The sequence below is a fragment of the Mus caroli genome, unplaced genomic scaffold (genome assembly GCF_978045245.1).
Source record: "Mus caroli unplaced genomic scaffold, Mus_caroli_1 scaffold_9, whole genome shotgun sequence".
In the NCBI taxonomy this organism is placed as follows: Eukaryota; Metazoa; Chordata; class Mammalia; order Rodentia; family Muridae; genus Mus; species Mus caroli.
In genome coordinates this window covers 86,507,353-86,527,689 of record NW_028227264.1, presented here as the reverse complement: position 1 = coordinate 86,527,689, position 20,337 = coordinate 86,507,353, and the positions used below count along the sequence as shown (strand labels likewise).

Genomic DNA, 20,337 nt, shown 5'->3' with positions numbered 1-20,337 from the left:
ATGCTGTGCAAATATCCCTGCTACTAAGCAAGGAATCCCAGTCCAATTCTTTATTCTGGGACTCAAGAATCTGGAACCCCTTTGGAGGAACCACTTGACTCTGATACCATCTATACATTCGAGAAGATCCCAGGAAAGCTGGATTCTTTTCTAGTGGGACACTGACTGACTTCTAAACAGGTGTATCTGTTTCAAAAAATTATCTACACTAACACCAAGTTTAACAAAGACAAAATAAGTCATTTTTCATAGCATTTGCCTTGGAAAGCACCTTATTGCATTAGGAGAATGGACCCTAATCTGTCATAATCTGTCAATTCAATGCACTAGTAGTTATGCTGAGAGCCATTGTTACTTAACAAAGTTTGTTAGTTCCTGGTTTTATTGTGCCTCCCTTCAATAATTAGACATAATAAACAGACAATACAAAGAGCTAACTAACATTTTCATATTTTCAGAGGAGCCAACTAGGCCATTTGATTGCCATATGTTTAAAAAGCTATTTATTGTCCAGACTTGCAAGCATTAAGGCATATGATTATTACAACCATGGAGGGCAATTGAATAAGTAAAAGTCTTAATGCAAATTACCTACAACTTGTAACCTTCAGTCCTTCCCTGGATCAGAGTTTTACATTTATTAATTAAATTAATTAATAAAAAGCAATCTCTCTCATTCTTCAGGTTCAAGAGGTGGGAGCCACTTCACAACACTGTCCCACTTCCACCCACACAACCCAGATTGCCTTTCAGGGGAATCTTGGACAGGTTTGGATACAAGACAAACCCTATGTGGCCGGGGGCAGGTGAAGGAGGTATCAGAACAAGCACCCTAAGAGAAAATCATCTTGAGATTCCAGACTTAGTTTATGCTTTTTGTAAAGCTAACAGGCAAGTCTTGAGTTGAAACCAAAAGCTCACCCTGAAATAAGCCTTTCCAAAGATGTGTGTGCTATGGATAATAATTATTTCATGTAATTCATGGTAATTCTTTAATGGTCTTGCAAAGCAAGGCAGTTTACTTAAATAAAATCCAATTAACAGCCTGTGGACTTGAGGTCTTTAAACAGGAGGTCACATGGAGGACTGAGGCTGCCCTGTGGCTGCAAGCTCCCATAGCCTCTCAAAGATCAGTCCAGAGCCCCCAGCTGCCTTTGTCCTTCTCAGACCCATCAATCCTCTACAATCTCAAAGCTAGTCTCAGCGTGAGAATCCCTGTTGGAATCAGAGGAATTAGGGATGGAGAGATGTCCGCAGGGCATCAGCTACTGGTGCTTGGGTGAATAGAACTCAGGAAGGCATTAGCCTGCTGAGCCTCCTTTTGGACAAGGTACTAATAAGAAAACGATGTTATGTAAGGCAATTACACATACCATGCATTTACTTTCCTGACTGTGAAGATCACACACATAACGCACATTAGAGTTTTAAAAAGCAGAAAGATGAGCTGGAGAGGTGACTCAGTGGTTATAATAACATACTGCTCAAAAGAAGACCTTGTAACTCCAGCCCTAGGGGGATCTAATAACCTCTTCTGGCCTCTATAGGCACATGCAGCATGTACACACACACAAAGAGAGAGAGAGAGAGAGAGAGAGAGAGAGAGAGAGAGAGAGAGAGAGAGAGAGAGGAGAGAGACATACGCATATACATAGCTACAAAGACACACATACACACAGAGAAACATACACAGACAGACACACATACACACATACAGAGAGAGAGGAAGAGAGATGCACAGATAGACCAGTACATATACCCTTTAAAAATAAAACAAATCCTTTTTTTAATAAAAAAAAAAAAAGAAAGAAAGACATCCCTCCCAAAGGGTGTAAGATTATCTTCAATCAGTCCTTGCCTATTCTTCCTCTACGTTTTAATTTTTACATATTTAAATTAACTTATGCAAATCATATACAAACATGTTTTTAGAAACCCTTGCATTCCGTTTGTCCGAGTGTACTGTAGGTTATAGAATGTTCTATTACTGAGACGTGCAGGTGGTTCCCATTATTGGGTAATGACAAGTAGCACGGCGGTAGAGATCCTTGTACAGAGCTCTTGACCTCATAATCTAGAGCTGTGTTTACGATAGACTCTCGCAGTGCTTCATCTATATATCTAATGCACAAGGTCAAGTCAAACGGCTCCCCAGAAGAGCCCAGCAACCAGCCAGAACGCTCAGCAGCAGCACAGGAACGCTCGTATTTATTACACACTTCCACCCACGTAAAAAGTTTAGTTGGTGATAATTTAGCAGGCACCACTACATATCTAAAGTCACTTGTTTGGGCTTATGATTATGAAATACACTATGGATTGCTCAGTTTGTGCATAGATTTGGCCCATGTGCAAAGCCATAAAAATGGGCCATTGGAAAACTTAAGTGCCCTCAGAGAGAATGTAATAGGCCAAAAGCGAAATTATCTGAAATTATCTACCTAGGCCTCTCTCTTCAATGATGAGCTGAGGACTAAAACCAAAGTCTTTTATTTCTTATCCACTTCAGGGTTCCTAGAGGTTTTCAGTAGGATTAAACCCTGCTTTAAAAATGGGGACATACAGAAAAGTAGAAAAGGCATTTGGTAACATGTGTTCTCCACTGGCTTTTCAAAGTCTTCGAGCGTCTCCTGGCAGGAACTTCTACCACAAAGCAGTTCTTTGATCTTACCTTTTAGAAGGGAAGAAACATGAAATATAAGTTTGTTTCAGGATGAACTACAGCAAAGCAGCACTGGGTTTGATCGGAAGCTGTATTAAGAGACTACCTGAGATCAAAGACAGGAGACTTCTGAGGGGTCTCTGTCTGCATCTTGCTGAAGTTGAGGGACTATCGGAGGCGGGCCATACTCAAGCACTTTCTGCAATGTCACCCAGCACATTCAAGTCTCTTCTCTCTCAAAACCCTACTGTGATTGTACAAGGCCCCGAACTCTTCATAAGGAAAGGAGCCATCTTTGCCCCCTTCCCTTGTACCTGGGTGGGCTTCTGGTTGCCATACGCAATAGAATTTTAACATGACATGCAATAACTCCACCCTAAGTGATTACAGACAATGAAGCTTGCTCCTTCCTGGCTCCTTGCTGGGAAGAATTCTTCTCAGAGTCATCAGCCACCACCTGAGAGAGTCCTGTGCCTTGAGACCAACAAACTGTGAAGAAGTCTACAGCACATAAAAAGGCTGTGGGTAGAAAGGCTGGGTGAAGGTTTCAAATGAAGCAAGCCAACTCAGGTGCCAGGAAGGAGGGAGGGAGTCTCCATTGACCTCAGTCCAGACACTACAGGGCAGCAGAAAGCCAATGTGGACACTTTTGCTGGATAACTGACTCACACTCTAACCTGGTGGATAGGATGCTCCTGGACAAATGAATAAACAGACAATTCTCAATGCTTTTTCTTTTTTCAGTTTGAGAAGCTTATGAGAGCTGAAAATTTTTCTGACACCACTACAAACAGTGCTTCCTTGTTGCTCCTGATCCTCGAGTGCTAAGAAGAGGAAAGGAAGAAAAGAATGAGTCACAGAGGGAGCAAGTGTAAGACATGGGTCAGAAAGCAGCATCTGTTCAGACACCACAAAGCAGAGTCACAACCACCAAAAGGAGATGCTGCAAATGCCACCCCGTTCCCTTCCTGCCTGCTAACTCAAGTGTCTGCTAGATTTAAAGCAAGATTTATTTATCAATGCACACAAACGTGTGTGCACACATACACAATGGGGCAGGGACAGACAAACCAATAATGACCAAGCAAAGTCTCTGTGGAAGCTTTCAGACACTTTTACTGGAAATAAAGTGTACCATAAAGAACTGGGTTAGCGTTGGGATTTGAAATCACCGATGCTCAGAGAACCTATCAACCAGAAATACATTTTTAGCTTTAATTGAAGCCACCACTTCTTTGTTCCTAATATAACTCATCTCCATAAATCCAGAGAACAAATCTGAATAAAACAGATTTACCCTAAGACAAGGCTTGCAATGTCAACAGAAGATGCCCTTAGATGCCCAAGGCTCTACCTTCGTGGCTCAGGAGGAGGGAAGGTGGCTGGATCATTCTAAAACTTCATGAAATGCTAAACATTCAGTAGTAGGCAAAACATAGGTGAAGGTTTAGAGACCTTCAAGATAAATTTTCTCTCCTTCAACACAAGTGAAAAGGATCCCCTGAGGAATTCAGTCCGTTTGAAGTTTTCATGTGGCCTTCCCATTTGTATGAGATTTAGCCAGCACCCTGCAATGGCAAATGTCTCCTCCTTGCCAGGACAATCATGTCGACTCAGAAAAAGCTATCTTCCATTGAGAAGACAATTGTTGTCTATAGAGATGAGAAACAAATGCTCATGACCCGGTTCACCTCATCCCAGCAGGCTTTTGCTTCAGCTTCCTCTGAGCAAACACAACGAAGTCTAGAGCAGTCAATCCTGCTGCCCCACACTGGGCCCCTGCAGTTGTTGCTATTTACCCTTCCTATTAATCTGTCAATGTTCTGATCAAACATGCGAAACAATATGGTGGGCACATAGTTAAGCTGGCCATTGCTAAGTAACTTGGGTCAGAGATGAAGAAAATGGGACACCGCCCCCCCAACCAACAAAATGTGAGGCCTAAATGCAATTGCTCAGAAGGTTCAACAATGCGGGCATATGACAATTTTTTTTCAGAGTGACTCTGATTTAGCACCCCTCTTGCCAAAAAGTGTGATCCCCACAAACTATTCAGTTCCAGAATCTAAATGCAGATCATGTCACTGTCCCTATCGTCACAGAGTAACACTGTCTGGGCGTGTTGTAAAAGAAGCGGGTTGTTAGAAGATGCCTTTGCCCTGAACTGAACAAGCTATTGAGTTCAGTTTAACACCCACAGATGAGCTCACAACAGAAATACTCTTTGAGCCGAATAAGTTAGAAAGTTCTTCATTCAGCATGCTCCAGAAATTAAAAACATGGAATTTCATTTCTCCAAAATGTAATCCAAATGTAGTCCAATATTGTTTAATACATTTAATAACTTGTTTCCTTACTTCCCTTTCCTGCTAGCCCAGAGAAGGCTTCAGCTATGGTTTGAATATGAAATGTCCCCCAGGGACTCACATGTCAGAGCTCTTGATTCCCAGCTGGTGGCACTGTTTCCGGAGGCTTCACAACCTTTAGGAGATGAAGCCTTCCTGGAGTGGACGACTAGGCACAGAAGTCGATATGACTTCCTGTCCAGTCTTTGCTTCCTAACAATGTGACCTAGCAAATGCACGGTGACCAACTTGCCTCCCACTCTGACTATCACACAGTCTCTGTCATCTTGGATGCATCTTCTCAAACTGTAATCCCAGACAAAGCCCTCCCCCTGTTAGCTGCTTCTTTTCAAGCATTTGGTCACAGCAGTATGGAACGTAGCTAATGCCTTCTCAACACAAAGTTCCAAAGAGCCTCCTCTATTCCACTGGAGTTGGCAAAAGCAAACAAACAAACAAACAAACAAACAAAAAATGGAACCTGCTTTACCCACTAGCACTGGCCATAGAACCAAAAATTAATCAAGTGAAAACAACAAATGTCTAACTAAGCCAGGCCCTGATGAAAACTGCAGTGTGTGTGTTCTCCTGCTGTGGTTTCAAGAACAGGTCTGAATGGGAGTGGTTGACTGATCATCACTATGGGATGTCAGGACACAGCAGAGAACATTGACAGAGACATGGTTGAAGTCAGGCTGGGTAGGTCCTAAGTAAGTTCCCCCTGTGTGGCTATTTAGTGGTTGTTTGAATCCTGAGATGCAAATAACTTCTCTGAGATTTGTCTGCTCAGCTATGTCTAGGTCATATGATCATCTTGACAGTCAAGATACTAGGGGACCTTAACTGAACTATATCCTCAGAACTAGAGGAAGCAAAGAGAGTTTTGTAAAATGTGCTTTGGGTGACAGGAATATTCTTGGGCTGGTTAAACAAAACAAGAACTGTTCCATGACTTCGTGGGGTAAAAAGATAAAACAGCATATGTGTAAGTGTATGTATATATGTACATCTATATATGCACATATGTGTATATTTCTATGCATATGTATGTATGTGTATGTGGGTGCATATGTAATTATGTACATATGTATGAAGGATTTAGAAGCTGACACACAGTAAGTATTCTGTAAGTGGCAGCACAAATGATGGGGCACTTTTGTCATTACCAATCTTTGTTCTCAAAAATATCAAGTAATGGGGCTATTTATAGAAGGACATAAAATAGTGCAGATGAGTCCATCACTAACTAGTGTCAGCTTAAATCTGACTAATAAGGCAATATGATAACATATATTGAGAGAGAGAGAGAGAGAAGAGAGAGAGAGACAGACAGAGAGAGAGACAAAGACAGAGACAGAGAGACAGAGAGAGACAAAGAGAGAGACAGAGAGAGACAAAGAGAGAGAGAGAGATTAGTGAGTCTCAGTAGACTAATCTAAGAAGGGATACACAGGGCACATAGTAAAAATTACAAGTTAAAATGGACATCTTAGTCTTTACTATAAAATAATTCCACATAAAACTCGATCTTCCAGCAAGTTTTGGCTTGTATAAGCAGGCAGATAACTATTACAAACCCAGACAGGATGGGACACTCTTGTCTTGGGTCAGTTGAAATGTGGCTTTCAACAACCAAGCTGATATCTCTCTTTAAAAGACAGGCTTCTTTAATTTATTTTTTTATTTTATGTGCATTGGCATTTCACCTGCATATGTATCTATGTGAAGGTATCAGAATTCCTGGAACTGGAGTTACAGACAGTGGTGAGCTGGGAATTGAACCCAGGCTCTCTGGAAGAGCAGTCAATGCTCTAAACCACTGAGCCATCTCATCACAAACATTTTATACCAGATCAGCTCATATCTCCTAAACAGCAAGAGTAATCTAAACAGTAAGAGAAATCTCCCTCATGCATTTGAGCTGATTCTGAGAAGCTACCGGTTATAGCATGAACATGTACCCCAGTTTCTAAAGAGCAAAAAAGGAAGTGTGATATTTTGCACACACAGGATTCTCTGACATGCACTTTCTTTTCTAGTACAGAGTGGTAGCTCATCTTTATAAAATACTTTGTTGTGCTCCAGCTTACTGAAGAACACACCATGTTAAGGGGCATAATGACAATGATCCATTCGTGCTACTTGTTAAGTATTTGACTAGGTTCTGGGTGGCACATGGAAGCAAAACTGGCCCACTCTTCACCTCCAGCAGGAGACCCAGACAGAAGAGGGAAGAAGCTCCTTGGAGAAAAATGATAGTGTGAAGTGAGAGGGCACAGAGTGAATAGTAGACGCATGGCTCATTGAAGATCCTCTGAGCAGAGATATGAACTGTGGAAGAGGGAAAGCCATTCCTCACCAAGGAGGAACAGTGAGCACAAGGCTCCGGTGTGGCAAGATGGCCAGAGCCAGACCAGAACAAGCTGAGGAAGCGGGAAGATAAGCTAGGAAGTTCACTTTAGTCCCTAGCATCCTTCTAGGTACTACCACCCCCGGTCTGTACACGATACCTTACCTGCCCAAAGGAACTTTGCAACTGTAAGGTGGGATTATCCTAACTGTTGAAGGGTGAAGCAGAAGACACCAGAGCAAGGCCACTCAAGAGGGAGTCAATCTATGGATGCTAGCTTTGAGGAAGAGGAAAAGCTGCAGGAGCCAAGCTCAGGCAGGGTCAAGAAGCTGGAAAAGATGAAGAAATGGACGGTCCTCCGGGAATGACCAGTACAGTGTTATGCCAAATTTTTTTAATCCAAAAGACGTGTTGGATGTCTGACCTACAGGGCTGGAGTGGCCAAAAAAAAAAAAAAGTATTTTCTAAAGGCATACACAATTTGCTCTCATTTGCATACTTCACACATCATTGCAGCCTAATGAATAGAAACTAGCAGGATGTTTCACACTGTGAGAGCAGAATCACTAATTCAAGAATAAAAATGAATGGCTGACCTGGAGCAAACCCGCTGATTCAAAAAAAAAAAAAAAAAAGTAAAAAGTTTCTTTCACACATTACCTGCATCCTGTTTTTCAAGAGTCTAATTATTTAGAAGGCTTCTCCCATTCCTCCACACGAGTCACTTTATGCATTTATCTGTGCTTTTAGTCTCCTGTAACAACAGATGGAGAAAGGACCGGGTATAGAGATGGAATGATCAATTAAGGCACTCCGTCATTCGATCGAAAACATGTTACTTCTTGACGATGAATTCTGAGAATACTTTATACTTTTGCAAAATGTAAGACTATTTGCCGGGTGAGGGTCTAGGGACGGCTTGGGTCTCTATTAGTTTGTGGATTTTGTTTTATTTTTGCACTGAAAGCTTTTTTTTTTCCTTTAACAAAGGGTGTGATTATGTTGGGCCTCAAACTCAGAGAATCCCCAAGACATGAGTGTGGAATTACAAGAGTGTGTATTTTTCCAAATCATTTCCAGGGTATAGAAATGCAACTGTGAGCAAAAATTTCTGTTTGTGGCCTACCTACCATGTGACGGTTAGGAAAGTTTATAGACTTAGAGGGTCTATCAACCCAAGGACTGAGAGTATCTTCAGACAGTGTGAGGCCTATAGCAGAAATTTTCCCGCTTTGATATTTTGACCAATGCTTGGAAGGTTTCTTACCTCAATTTATGACATTCTTTTTTCTGTTACCATAAAAGACTCACGAAACTGGTGCCTCATTTAAACATGAAATTTGAAGTAACCTACAGCTGTGTCCCCAGACCATGGTCACCCTCTTTTGGCTCCAGATAAAATGTTCTTACCCCTTTGGGGAGAAAGCTGTTCTTTATGTCACCATAATCTTAAATGCAAGCTAGCCAGTGCTCATAGTAATGCTTAAATATGTGTCTGAGGATTACTGGCGATTTTTTTTTTTTTTGGTTTTTTTGAGACAGGGTTTCTCTGTGTAGCCCTGGTTGTCCTGGAACTCACTCTGTAGACCAGGCTGGCCTTGAACTCAGAAATCCACCTGCCTCTGCCTCCCGAGCGCTGGGATTAAAGGTGTGCGCCACCACGACCGGCTTACTGTCGATCTTTAATGTGAGCAGCTGTCCATCTTGCTAATATAGACAGCTATTCTTTCTTCTTCCTTTAAAGTTTTCTTGCCTTTAAAGTTCTTCAGCAAACTGCACTAGCTTGCATCTCCAATTATGTGAAGAGCTATGGTGGTATGCATGACTGTATTCCTCCAAAACAGATTTATTATGAGGTAAATATAGTAAATCCATATTTGTGTGTCCCTCGCTGTGGCTTCTAGAAGACTCTAGATTGTCAAAGTGCTCTAAGTAGACAGGAAAAGGTAATTATATTGGGGAAACATTCAATTAAAATATCTTAGAAGACAGGCATTGGTGGTGCATGCCTTTAATCTCAGTCAGAGGCCAGCAGATCTCTTAAGTTCAAGGACAGACTGGTTCTCAGAGCCAGTTCCAAAACAGCCAGAGCTGTAACACAGAGGAACCTTGTCTTTGAAAACCATATATATATATATATATATGTATATATATATATATGTATATATATATATACACACACACACATACACATACATAACTGGTTACAAAGGGTTGAATATGTAGGAAGGAAAAGAATAAGGTACAGGAAATCAGAGGGGGAGATACTGAGAGGTCAATTCTCCCACACAAGGAATGGAACTCACAAACATTCAGTCTGCCCACATGTTGGATATTCTTTGTTATTTCTGATATTTAAAAGAATTGATGTATTCTCATGCTCAGGTACAATATGTGCTATCTTTTTTTTTTCTTTTTGGAGACATCTTTATAAATTTGAACAGACTCCCTTCTAATCACAGTTTGTAAGAGCCTTGTTTTTTATTTTAAACCAGGAGCAGATGGTGAGTCTGTTCAGCGTTTTAAGATGATCACATTTGCATTTTTTACCTGTTAATGTGGTATTGTGCTAATAAAGTTTATGACATTTATCTGTTAACATGGCGTTGTGCTACTAAAGTTTATGACACTGAGCCAGTCGAGCTTTCCTGGCCACGTGTGTTCATTTGTCAGCGCTGGACTGTGTTACTCTCATAGTAATTTTTGTCAGTGACCATGAGTGAAATTCATCCTACCCCCACCCCCACCTTGTGATCTTTATGTTTTTATCAAGGTTATGCTAGTCCCACAAAAGGATTTAGGATATTAACTTTCCTAAACCACTGATAGGTGTTTATATATAACTGAAATACTTGTCTTATAGACTTGAACAACTGTTTATTAAACAACTTATTTTCATTGTTGGTGTTGGACCTTTCTGGAGGTGTTGCTTTAACTTGGAGACAAGATCTTGCTATATAATATTGCCTGGACTACGACTCACTATGGAAACCAGGCTGGCCTTGAACTTGAAGATGCAACTGCCTCTGCCTCTGCCTCCTGAGTGCTGGATTAAAGGTGAGCTCCACAGGTACCTGGCTGGAAAGCTCCTTGCTCGTGAAACCCTCTACTTTGTTTGCTAACCTAAAGCATTAATTACAAGGACAGAAGGAGACATCCTACAGCTATCCATTTTCTCCTCAGAGAACAAAAGATCCAGTCTTTCTGCTTTTGAATTGAGAGAAAGAAAGACACAAAATTCCAAAGACATGTTTTTAAATTCTATTTTTAAATTCTATTCATCTCAGGCTCTGTTTCTGTTTCATTTTCCTGGAAATATTTTAAAAAAAATTCTTGATCTTTATCATTTCTGTGTCTCATTTTGTGTGTTTTCCCCAGATTTTACTAGTCAGACATATTATTTGCAACTAGTAACCTTGTTCATTTCAACTGGCTCCATCTATTATTTCTGTCCATGACTCTTTATGTATAAATTGCTTATAACATCTAGAAGAGTCCCAGACAGTGGTGACATTGTCTTATTGTGTGAGTCTAGTTTGAGTCCCTTAGCTTTTGTTGTTAAGTATGACAGTGACCCTCAGTAAAATGGACACTTTATTATCTCAATGGGTAAGAGAGGCGAGTGGAGTAAGAATACTAAAACATGTTTATATGCACGTATAGAAGTGCCAAAGAATACATTTTAGGGTATTTTAAGTTTTTATAAAGAATAACTATTGGACATTTGTGTCTTAGTTGGGGTATCTATAGCTGTAGACTGGCCAAAACCAACTTGGAAAGGAAAGGGCTTGTGTGCCCTTGCAGTGATCCAGTCATACTCCATCAGGGAAGGACGTCAGGGCAGGAGCTCAAGGCTGGAACCTGGAGGCAGGAACTGAAGCAAGGGTCACTGAGGAGCATTGCTTACTGACTTTCTCCCTGTGGCTTGCTCAGTCTGCTTCCCTACACAGCCCAGAACCACATTCCCAGGAATGGCATGGCCACAGTGGGCTGAGCTCTCCCACATTAATCATTAAGTTAAGAAAATGTCCCTACAGGCCAATCTTATGGAGGTATTTTCTTCATAAGATTGTGGTCCCCCTTCTCAGACAATGATAACCTATGTCAGGTTAACAAGAATTAACTAGGACATACCTTTTGTTTGGAATTTAACAGGTGTTGTGGATGAATATGTTTATCCTACTCTTGTGATATATTTCTAAAGTGCTTAATGCTAAACTACCATTAAATAGGATCCACCTAATATGTACACTCATGAATTTAATATATTCAAGATGTTTTCAAGACAGTAACATGCATATTTATGAGTAAAATAGCTTGTTGGCTTTGTTTTGTTATTCTTTTCCAAGTGAAAATACCATACGAACTGGGAAAGTCTCATCAGCTATTTCATTTCGTAATTGATTGTATTATCATGAATTTCTACATAGCAATCTCTTTAAATTGAAAGCTCTTTTACATTCTAAAGCAAGAGAAAATTAGTTCCTGTATTCTGTTTCCTTGGGATTACAGGTACCACGGCTTCAACTGTGCTCTGCAGAGGTCATACTGAAACAAATACCTGGGCTGTAGAGATGGTTCAACAGCTAATCACACAGCCGATCTTCTAGAGAACCCAGGTTCAAATCCCTGTACCCACATGGCCACTAACAACCTTCTCTAACTCCAGTTCCAGGGGATCTGACACTGTCTTCTGCCTCCATGAGCACTGCACACGAGAGCCACAAGCATACATGCAGAAAAAAAATACCCATAAACCATATTATAAAACTAAATAAGTCTTCAAAAAATACAATTCCTCCTTTCAACAGATAATTGGTGATACTGAAGAAAACCTACATCTATTAGGATAAATTTATGGGGACCTTTAAAAAAATTGTAAGAAGACCAGAGAAATGGTTCAGTAGTTAAGAGCACTGGCTGCTTGTTCCAGGGGATCCAATGCCCTTTCTGGCTTCAGCAGGTGCTACGTTCATGTGATGTACATGCATGCAGGCAAAACATCCATACACAGAAAATAAAAATAAATAGTCGTATCTTAAAAGAAAGTAAAATGGAGTAAAGGTCTTTGTCTCAGCCTTCGTTCTTGTCCTGTATCCTTCCCTGGGCCCAGATGTTCATACCTAGAGCTCTTGCTTCTCCATGGCAACCAGACTTTGTGGATGTAGTAGCTAGCCCTGCCAGATTCTCCTATCTAATGTAGGTCCTGTGCCTGTAAGTGATCACCATCAGTTTTAATCACCAATACTAGGAAAACCATTCTGGCTTCAAACAGAAACCTCATTCATCAATTCATCTTTTCTAAGTCCCTTTGCATACATCAATATGATAAGCTGATATGAAATAATCAAAATGCTCCTTCGGTCTACGATCCAGGACTCTGAAGAGAAGGGAAGATTTAGCTGGGTGTGATAGCATACTCTTATAATTCCTGCACTCAGGAGACTGGGGCAGGAAAACTATAATTTCAAAGTTAGCCTGTAGTGGTGGTTTGAAAGAAAATGCCCCCCACAAGCTCATAAGAAGTGGCAGGCACTATTAGGGGGTATGGTTTTGTTGTACAAAGCGTGCTACTGGGGTGGACCTTTACTTTCAGAAGTTAAAGCCAGGCCCAGTGCCACCCTCTCTTCCTGTTGCCTGCCGGTCCAGAGCAGAACTCTCAGCTCTTTAAGCACCATGTCTGCGTGCACACTGCCATGCTCCCCACCATGACAGTAATGGACTAAATCTCTGAACCCAATTAAATGGGTTCAGCCCTAAATATTTTTCCTTGCCGTGGTTATGGTGTCTCTTCAAGCAGTAGAACGCCTACCTAAGACATCTGGTCTGCATAAAGCAGAGAGAGAACAGAGAGAGAGAAAGAGAGGATGAGATAGAATTTATCTCCTGAATTCTAAATGACTCCTCCCCAGTTTCAGTTTTATGTGTGTGTTCATGTGTAAGTTTGTATGTGTCTGTGTGTGTATATGTGTCTGTGTTTGTGTGTGTGTTTGTATATGTGTCTGTGTGTGTTTGTGTGTAGGTTTGTATATGTCTGTGAGTTTGTATGTGTGTTTGTGTGTGTGTGTCTCTGTGTCTGTGTGTTTGTGTGTATGTGTGTATATGTGTGTCTGTGTGTGTATTTGTGTGTGTCTATGTATGCATGTATGTGTGTGTTGGTATGTTTTTGTGTGTATTTGTGTATGTTTGTGTTTGTGTGTGTGTATGTGTGTGTGTGTGTGTGTGTGTGTGTGTGTGTGTTCTTAAATGGACTTGCCAGTCATTTGTACATTGTTTCCTGATTTCCAAAATGCTGCACGGTGGAAGACAACTATAACTACCCTAGCTGCATGTCATTACAGCTGTATGCCCCAAATACCTCTAGACCCATGGCACAGCTTCTCTTTGCTTCTCCCTGTCGGCCTCTATGACCTCACACAATGTTTCTTCTCTGTACTACTTCATACGCTCCTACTCATTCCCTCCATCCATTCGTTATAACCCTTACTGCTTTCTTTTCCAGGATGGTTCCTAGCTTCCAAGCCTTTCTCTGGATTGATCTAAGCTCAAATCACATTTCTGGTTCCTGTGCAAAAGTTGGCAATCTTACTGGCCTAGCTAATCTCCTTATGTCATGTCAAATCGCAGGTCTCCAGAAAGCTACACAATGACTGCCCCCACGCCAGAGAAGTCAGCTGTTTGACCCTACACCCAGCCATTTAGCCCTTCAACAATAGCTCAAAATGAACACATTGGAAGAGAGGTCTTGATTTGCAGGTCGCATGCTGGTTCACACCTGCCTTCTCCATACACCACATGTGGAGCTGAGCTCACCCTTGCTGCTTCCTGTCCCAACCACAATTATTCATTCCACAGATCTCATTACTTTTCTCTAAAACAGATCCGAAGGCCACCCGTTCCCTTCATTTCCATTAACACAATTTAATCTAAGACACCATATATACCTTGTCTGAATGATGAAATGGCCTCCCCACAGCTCTCTAACCAGCCATTGCATGTCTAATCTTGCCCGTCAATCCGTAAGGTCTCTACTCTGATCTCATGAATTGGCCAGTGCCCATTATAAAAGAGCTTCAGACTGTGAGTTCTCTCTCTCTCTCTCTCTCTCTCTCTCTCTCTCTCTCTCTCTCTCTCTCTCTCTCTCTCACACACACACACACACACACACACACACACACACATATTTTAGCAGACTCTTGCCCATGTATATTGCATGATATAAGAGCACAGTGCCAAGAGCATAAGGCCCTTGAAACAAGCCATCAGAACTACATCCAAAACAAGTTTCCATTCATTAGTATTGGTGGTATTCTGTTGGGGTATCACAAAGCAAACTACGAAAATACTCCACATAGCAGTAGCGATTGTCTTAAAAAGGTAAGCCCAATCATAAAAACCAAACCAAACAAAACAAACAAACAAACAAAAACAACCAACTCCTTAGCAGCTCTAGCTGCTCTCCACTTCTTTAGAATAAAAGCCCTTCCTTTGCAATGCCCCACAAGAGGCTTTCCTGGTCCAAGCCTAGGCGTGCTCTCTCTGGTCATCTCACAGTATCCTTCCCAGTTCACACAACCCCAACCTACTGACAATGACTTGAGGCTCTTGTAGCTCCTCTGCTGGTCACAAACACATGGCTGATTTCTTGGTTCCCCTGCTTCTTCACCGGCTTCAGGTCACAGTTGACTCTGGCCTCCTCTAGTTTTATCCTAAGCAAAGAGAAGCTCACCCAACTTAAAACCATGCTATTGTTTCGTGGTTTTATATGCTAGCCCACCTTTCTAACACATTGGGAAGGGAATGACAAAAGCCAAAGGAAACGCCAAAATGGAAAACAAAGAAAAGAAAAATCTTCAAACAATATGACTTAAGTCATAAAATTAAGGGACGATAAGCAGTCTTGTGTGGTGGTGCACACATTTAATTCCATCACTCAGGAAGAAGAGGCAGAGGCAGAGGCAGAGGCAGAGGCAGAGGCAGAGGCAGAGGCAGAGGCAGAGGCAGAGGCAGAGGCAGAGGCAGAGGCAGAGGCAGAGGCAGAGGCAGAGGCAGAGGCAGAGGCAGAGGCAGAGGCAGAGGCAGAGGCAGAGGCAGAGGCAGAGGCAGAGGCAGAGGCAGAGACATCTCTGCGAGTTCAAGACCAGCCTGTTCTATATGACAAGTTCCAGGACAACTGGGGCTACATAGAGTAACCTTGTCTCAAAAATAGGAAAAAAAAGAAAAAGAAAGAAAGAAAGAAAGAAAGAAAGAAAGAAAGAAAGAAAGAAAGAAAGAAAGGAGAAAAGAAAAGAAAAGGAAAAGAAAGAAAGAAAACAAAGAAGATAAAGATAAACATAAAAAAGATAAACATAGCATTCCAAGAGAAAGAAACACAATCTCACAATTTTTCAAATAAATGCAAATGGTATATGTCCTTTAAGTGAATGAACATCCTAATCTCTTTTTTCTAAATATTAAGTAATTATTATTAATTCTCCTATCTAGGAGGTTTGTATAAATTGACTATGTTTGAATTCTAGTGAAGTCCACTGGTTTAAGAATGTGGCAAAAACACTGGCTCAAATTGAGTAAAAAGCATTTGAAAAAGTCATTAAGAGCCCTCAGAAGAATCGCTTTTTTTTTCTGGTTGTAAGTGTGTATAGCAAGGATCTAAGACGTGTTTTAAAATAAAACAACTCTCTCATACAGCCTTGGCTACATGAAGCATCGTTTTCTAACAATGGCCTGGCCCTCTTGGCCTCTCTTTGTCCTCCAAAATGCCTCTTTGTAAATCACAGGTGTTTGTGGGCAGAAAGACCATCAGAGGGGAGTTTATTAAGAGTTTTTTTTTCTTTCCCACTTGTTCTAAACCTGTTCAGAGAGCGCTTCATGCCACACACCAAATCTCCATAAAAATCAAGAAACAAGAAGTTTTCTGTACGCCTGCCCAACAGCCGCACTATGACATTAGTTTCGACAGCTCTGTGACCCATATTGTCCCAACTTTATTCACTAGTCTCTCTTTCTCTTTCTTTTTCTGTTGCTTTTTTTTTTAAAGCTTTTATTGGCATTTGGCATTTTTTATCTACTGTAAAATAAAAAGGAGAAGGATGGCTTTTTTAAAGCACTCCGTGTGACAGTTTAAAAAAAAAAAGAAAAAGAAAGCTATCTACAGTTACTGTAGTAATGGTTTAAAGGAGGGGGGTAAGCACCTGCAAATCAAAGAAAGATGCCGTGGTACTGTCATCGGACTCCCCCTCCCTTTTCTTAGTTATTTCGTGGCCATTATAGAGTAGACCTGGCAATGAATTTATGTGACAGCTATGAAGTTAGTATTAAAATTGTGAATACTCTCTAGCAGTTTTCATGGCCTTACTATAAGATAGTCTCAATTTGCCACACAGCGGTGAATAGGGTACAGAGGGGGGTGTGTGTGTCCAATGAATGGGAGGAGGGTGGGTGAATGGGAGGGCTTCCCAGGAGGGGCAGCACAGTAGTCGCCAGAGAGTGATTTATTTTTGCCCTTCCAGAAAGGAAAGTCCGAAGAAGCAGCAGCCTGAAAGGCCCTGAAGCATTGATGATAGCGGGTGGAGGGGGGTGGGCATGGGGGCGGGTCCGGGGAGGGTGTCTTTACACATTTTACCATTCCAATGTCAGTTCTAGAAGCAGGGATCAATGCTGGGCTGTGGTAAACCCATTCCTCTAGTCTTCCCAGATCAACCATGAAATGCCAGTAGGGAGCAAAGGTAGGGCCTGCTACTACTGAACAGGAGCAAGGCAAAAGAGGGAGGGTGTCAGCCTTGATCCACTCGGGGAGAGTTCGGAGAGATGAAGCGTGCTGGGTGTGAGGTGGGAGAACCCTTCAGAAGCAGGGAGGATTTGGAGAGGGCATGGGGGGGTGGGGCGGGGGGAATGAGGTGAAGTCACTGCAAAGAGCAAAGGGGCGTGCCCAGGGCGCACGGCCCCTCCCCAGGCCCCTCCCCCGACCCCTATTAGCATGCGGGCAGCGCGGGCCACGGGGCGGGGGCGGCGCAGTGGGATCGCGGCGCTGGACGCTTTGTGGGCCGCGCTCGCCTCCACGGGGGACCATCTGCTCGCTGTCAATGCATCACCTGCTCGTCTGGGCTGTCGCCCGGGCAACCGAGGGCGGGGAGATTAAGGAGCGTGTGCGTCTTGGTGTGGGTACTGGCTGTAGGGGCGGGGGCTGGGCACAGTTCTGTCCTCCTCCACTCTGAGACTGGTCAAGCCGGATGGAGGGGGGCGGGGTGACGACCACCAGGAGCGATCAGGCTCTGCTGCTCGCAGCCCCACGGCCCCTCCCGAGAGCCACCCCTACCAGAGGTGGCTGGAGTCTATAGAAGCCAAAAGCTCGGGATTCTCTTCAAAGCAACCTACCTCCTCTGTGACAAGACAAGACCCACGACTTGTCTTCTGCCTGTCTACCTGCAGCTGCAGAAGCCCTATCCTGTGCCCGCCGCTGCCTTCCAAACGAGTTGGCCCCACACTGCCCAACCCTTATGGACACCTCCGGGCACCGTTCCGAGAGCCCCTCAGTCTCCCGGCAACCACAATGGGACCAGCATCGCAAGTGGACCCTGCCCCGCCCTGTAACCAAAGTCAAAGACAGTGACCACATACATCTCTTCTCCGAATCTGCTCTACCACCCAGCCCCAAGCCCTGGACAAGCCTTCAGCTTAAAAAGATGAGCGTTACTTGATTATCTTTTGTTAACAAGTTGGTTTTTCACAAAGGAGGTAGTTCTAGGGGTTATGGAGGGATTTTATTTTTTACTGAAGTCCCCAGGCCTCTCCCTTGAATCCCAAGTAAAAGGAGAACGGTGCTGCAGCCAACAGCAGGGGGCATAGCTATGCCATAGATGGGAAGAGTGCCCTTTTCCCTCGTCTTTGAGCCATAGTCTCAAATTTCTTGAAAGTTCAGAAACTTTCAAGTAATTCTATTCCAACCAGGCAAGGATTTAGCTGTGCCCACAAAGGCTGTTCACATTTGCCTGGGGATTTTATTCAGCTCGGCAGGGAAAAAAAAAACCCTATGAATGCTGTGTAAGGTTCCATGGACTGCAACCCAAGCCAAGGCCTAGGTTTAGGTTTGATTTTGCTTTGGGTTTTGAATTTGGATAGCGATGGTTGGATTTTTGAAACAATGTTTCATTCGTTTGCTAACACATACTGGCCTCAAACTCACTAACCAAGTGTGGCACTGAGTGCATTGTGTAGCTTAAGCTAGCCTGGAACTCACCAGAGTCTTCCTATCTGGTTACCCACATGGGGACCTAATGCCAGCAACTAGTTAAGATTTTGTTTGTAGGCAGTGTCTAATAAATTAAAAAAAAAAAAGAAACAGTTCTAAAGCCAGGAATCCCAGCACTCCTTGTAAGGTAGAGGCAGGCAGATCTCTGAGTTCAAGGCCGGCCTGGTCTATAGAGTGAGTTCCAGATAGCCAGGGGTACACAGAGAAACCCTGTCTTGAAAATCAAAAACACAAACAAAATGTGTGTTGTAGGGGAAGAGAAGTGGTTTTTGTTTCTAATACTTAAAATACTCTTAAAACAAATCCAAAAGCAGGCATAAAGACTCACAACTCTAATCCCAGGCTTTACAAGGATGAGGCAGAAAGATCTCTAAGTTCCAGGTCAGCCTAGGCTGTGGATCAACAACAAAACAAGTCAAAAGACCAGGTTGGACTCTGGATGATTCTGAGCTGTTGCTCCCAGAAGCACTTAGGCAAGCGAATAAGCCACATCAAAGCTATGACAGTATTGTCAAGATGCCTCTAGACAATAATGGCAGCACAGGGCTACCTGCCACAGCTCCAACCCAGAATGCTGTTCACTGAAATGAATGGCATTTCAGGTGCCAACCATGGGAAATATGTTTCAGTGTTAGACTAGCAATACAGCTACAAAGTAGTTGTGAGATTCCAACTAAACCAGGACCCTGGAGTTGCAAATTTTGAGGTAAAGACGATCACAATACAAGCACTCACTCTTCTGTTTTGCACTTTCTGTTTTCTTGGGACACTGTAGCCCAGGCTAGCCTCAGATTCTCAGGCATCTTCTTACCTCTGCTTTCCAAGGGTTAGCTACCAGCTACAGTGCAGACCTGGTCACCTTGGGGCACAACTTCTATGTCCAAGAAACCAGACAATGGAGGCCCTGCCTGAAAGCTAGCCTCAAACAGAGGGAAAATACTGGAGGTAGGGGGGACGTGAAGTCTTATTCACAGCTCATACTGGGTAGAATATTCTCATACCGGCCAATTATGGGGCATTGGTCTACAGAATAAGGTCAAAGGAGAGTATATATTCAGCAGCTATACCAGAGCTCTAAGCTGATACCCAGTCACCTCTCAAACTCTTTTGAGTATCTTTGAGCTGGAAAAGCCTTATATGTCTTAGGAAGAACTCATTACATAGTCTGGCAGCTGTTGAAGAGACAAAGGCTGTTACACTATTTGCTTGCTTGGTGGCTTTGCCATGTACATATTGGACAATCACAAACACACATGCACACACACACGCATGCACACGCATGCATGCATACATGCACGCAAAAAATTATCTCTTTCCAAATCATTTCTTTATGTCGAACTATTTACCCCAAATTTTCTCTTGGTTTTCTTCATCTTCTTTTCTAACGGAGCTTCTATTCCTTGCTGTGAAGTTTGTTATCAACTTTGCTCGGCTTCTCTAAAATCCAACTAAAGTCTATCAGCAAGTACAATTTCTATCCTCTAATTTTTAAATACAACACGTGAATCAGATTAATGTCTGATGAACTTTTCTTAGTTTGCTGTCACTGGGTAGCCAATGACAGTCCGGAAAATGTAATTTTCAGTGACTCCCCAAGAAAATGAGCCACGAAAGTGTCACTAATATGCAAGATAAAGGTAAGCTATCAAAATATCTGTGGCCTTGATAAAATAGGTACACATGAGAAGGTATACAAACCTCCTCAAGAAATAAAGAAAATTCTACTTAGCCA

The 20,337-nt window shown here is 42.5% G+C and overlaps 1 protein-coding gene across 3 annotated transcripts in view; it reads right to left on the bottom strand.

The window, feature by feature from the left end:
* The window catches only part of CUNH12orf42 (chromosome unknown C12orf42 homolog), a 156,950-nt gene extending 139,101 nt beyond the window's left edge, over positions 1–17,849 (bottom strand). For all 3 annotated transcript variants that reach the window (XM_021174791.2, XM_021174795.2, XM_021174793.3), the window contains exons 1-2: positions 17,732–17,849; positions 8,018–8,111 (exon numbers count right to left, since the gene is read on the bottom strand). In XM_021174791.2, the coding sequence (XP_021030450.1) occupies positions 8,018–8,023 (6 nt within the window). In that variant the 5' untranslated portion in view covers positions 8,024–8,111; positions 17,732–17,849. The remainder of the gene's footprint in view (positions 1–8,017; positions 8,112–17,731) is intronic.
* Between the last annotated feature and the right edge of the window lie 2,488 nt (positions 17,850–20,337).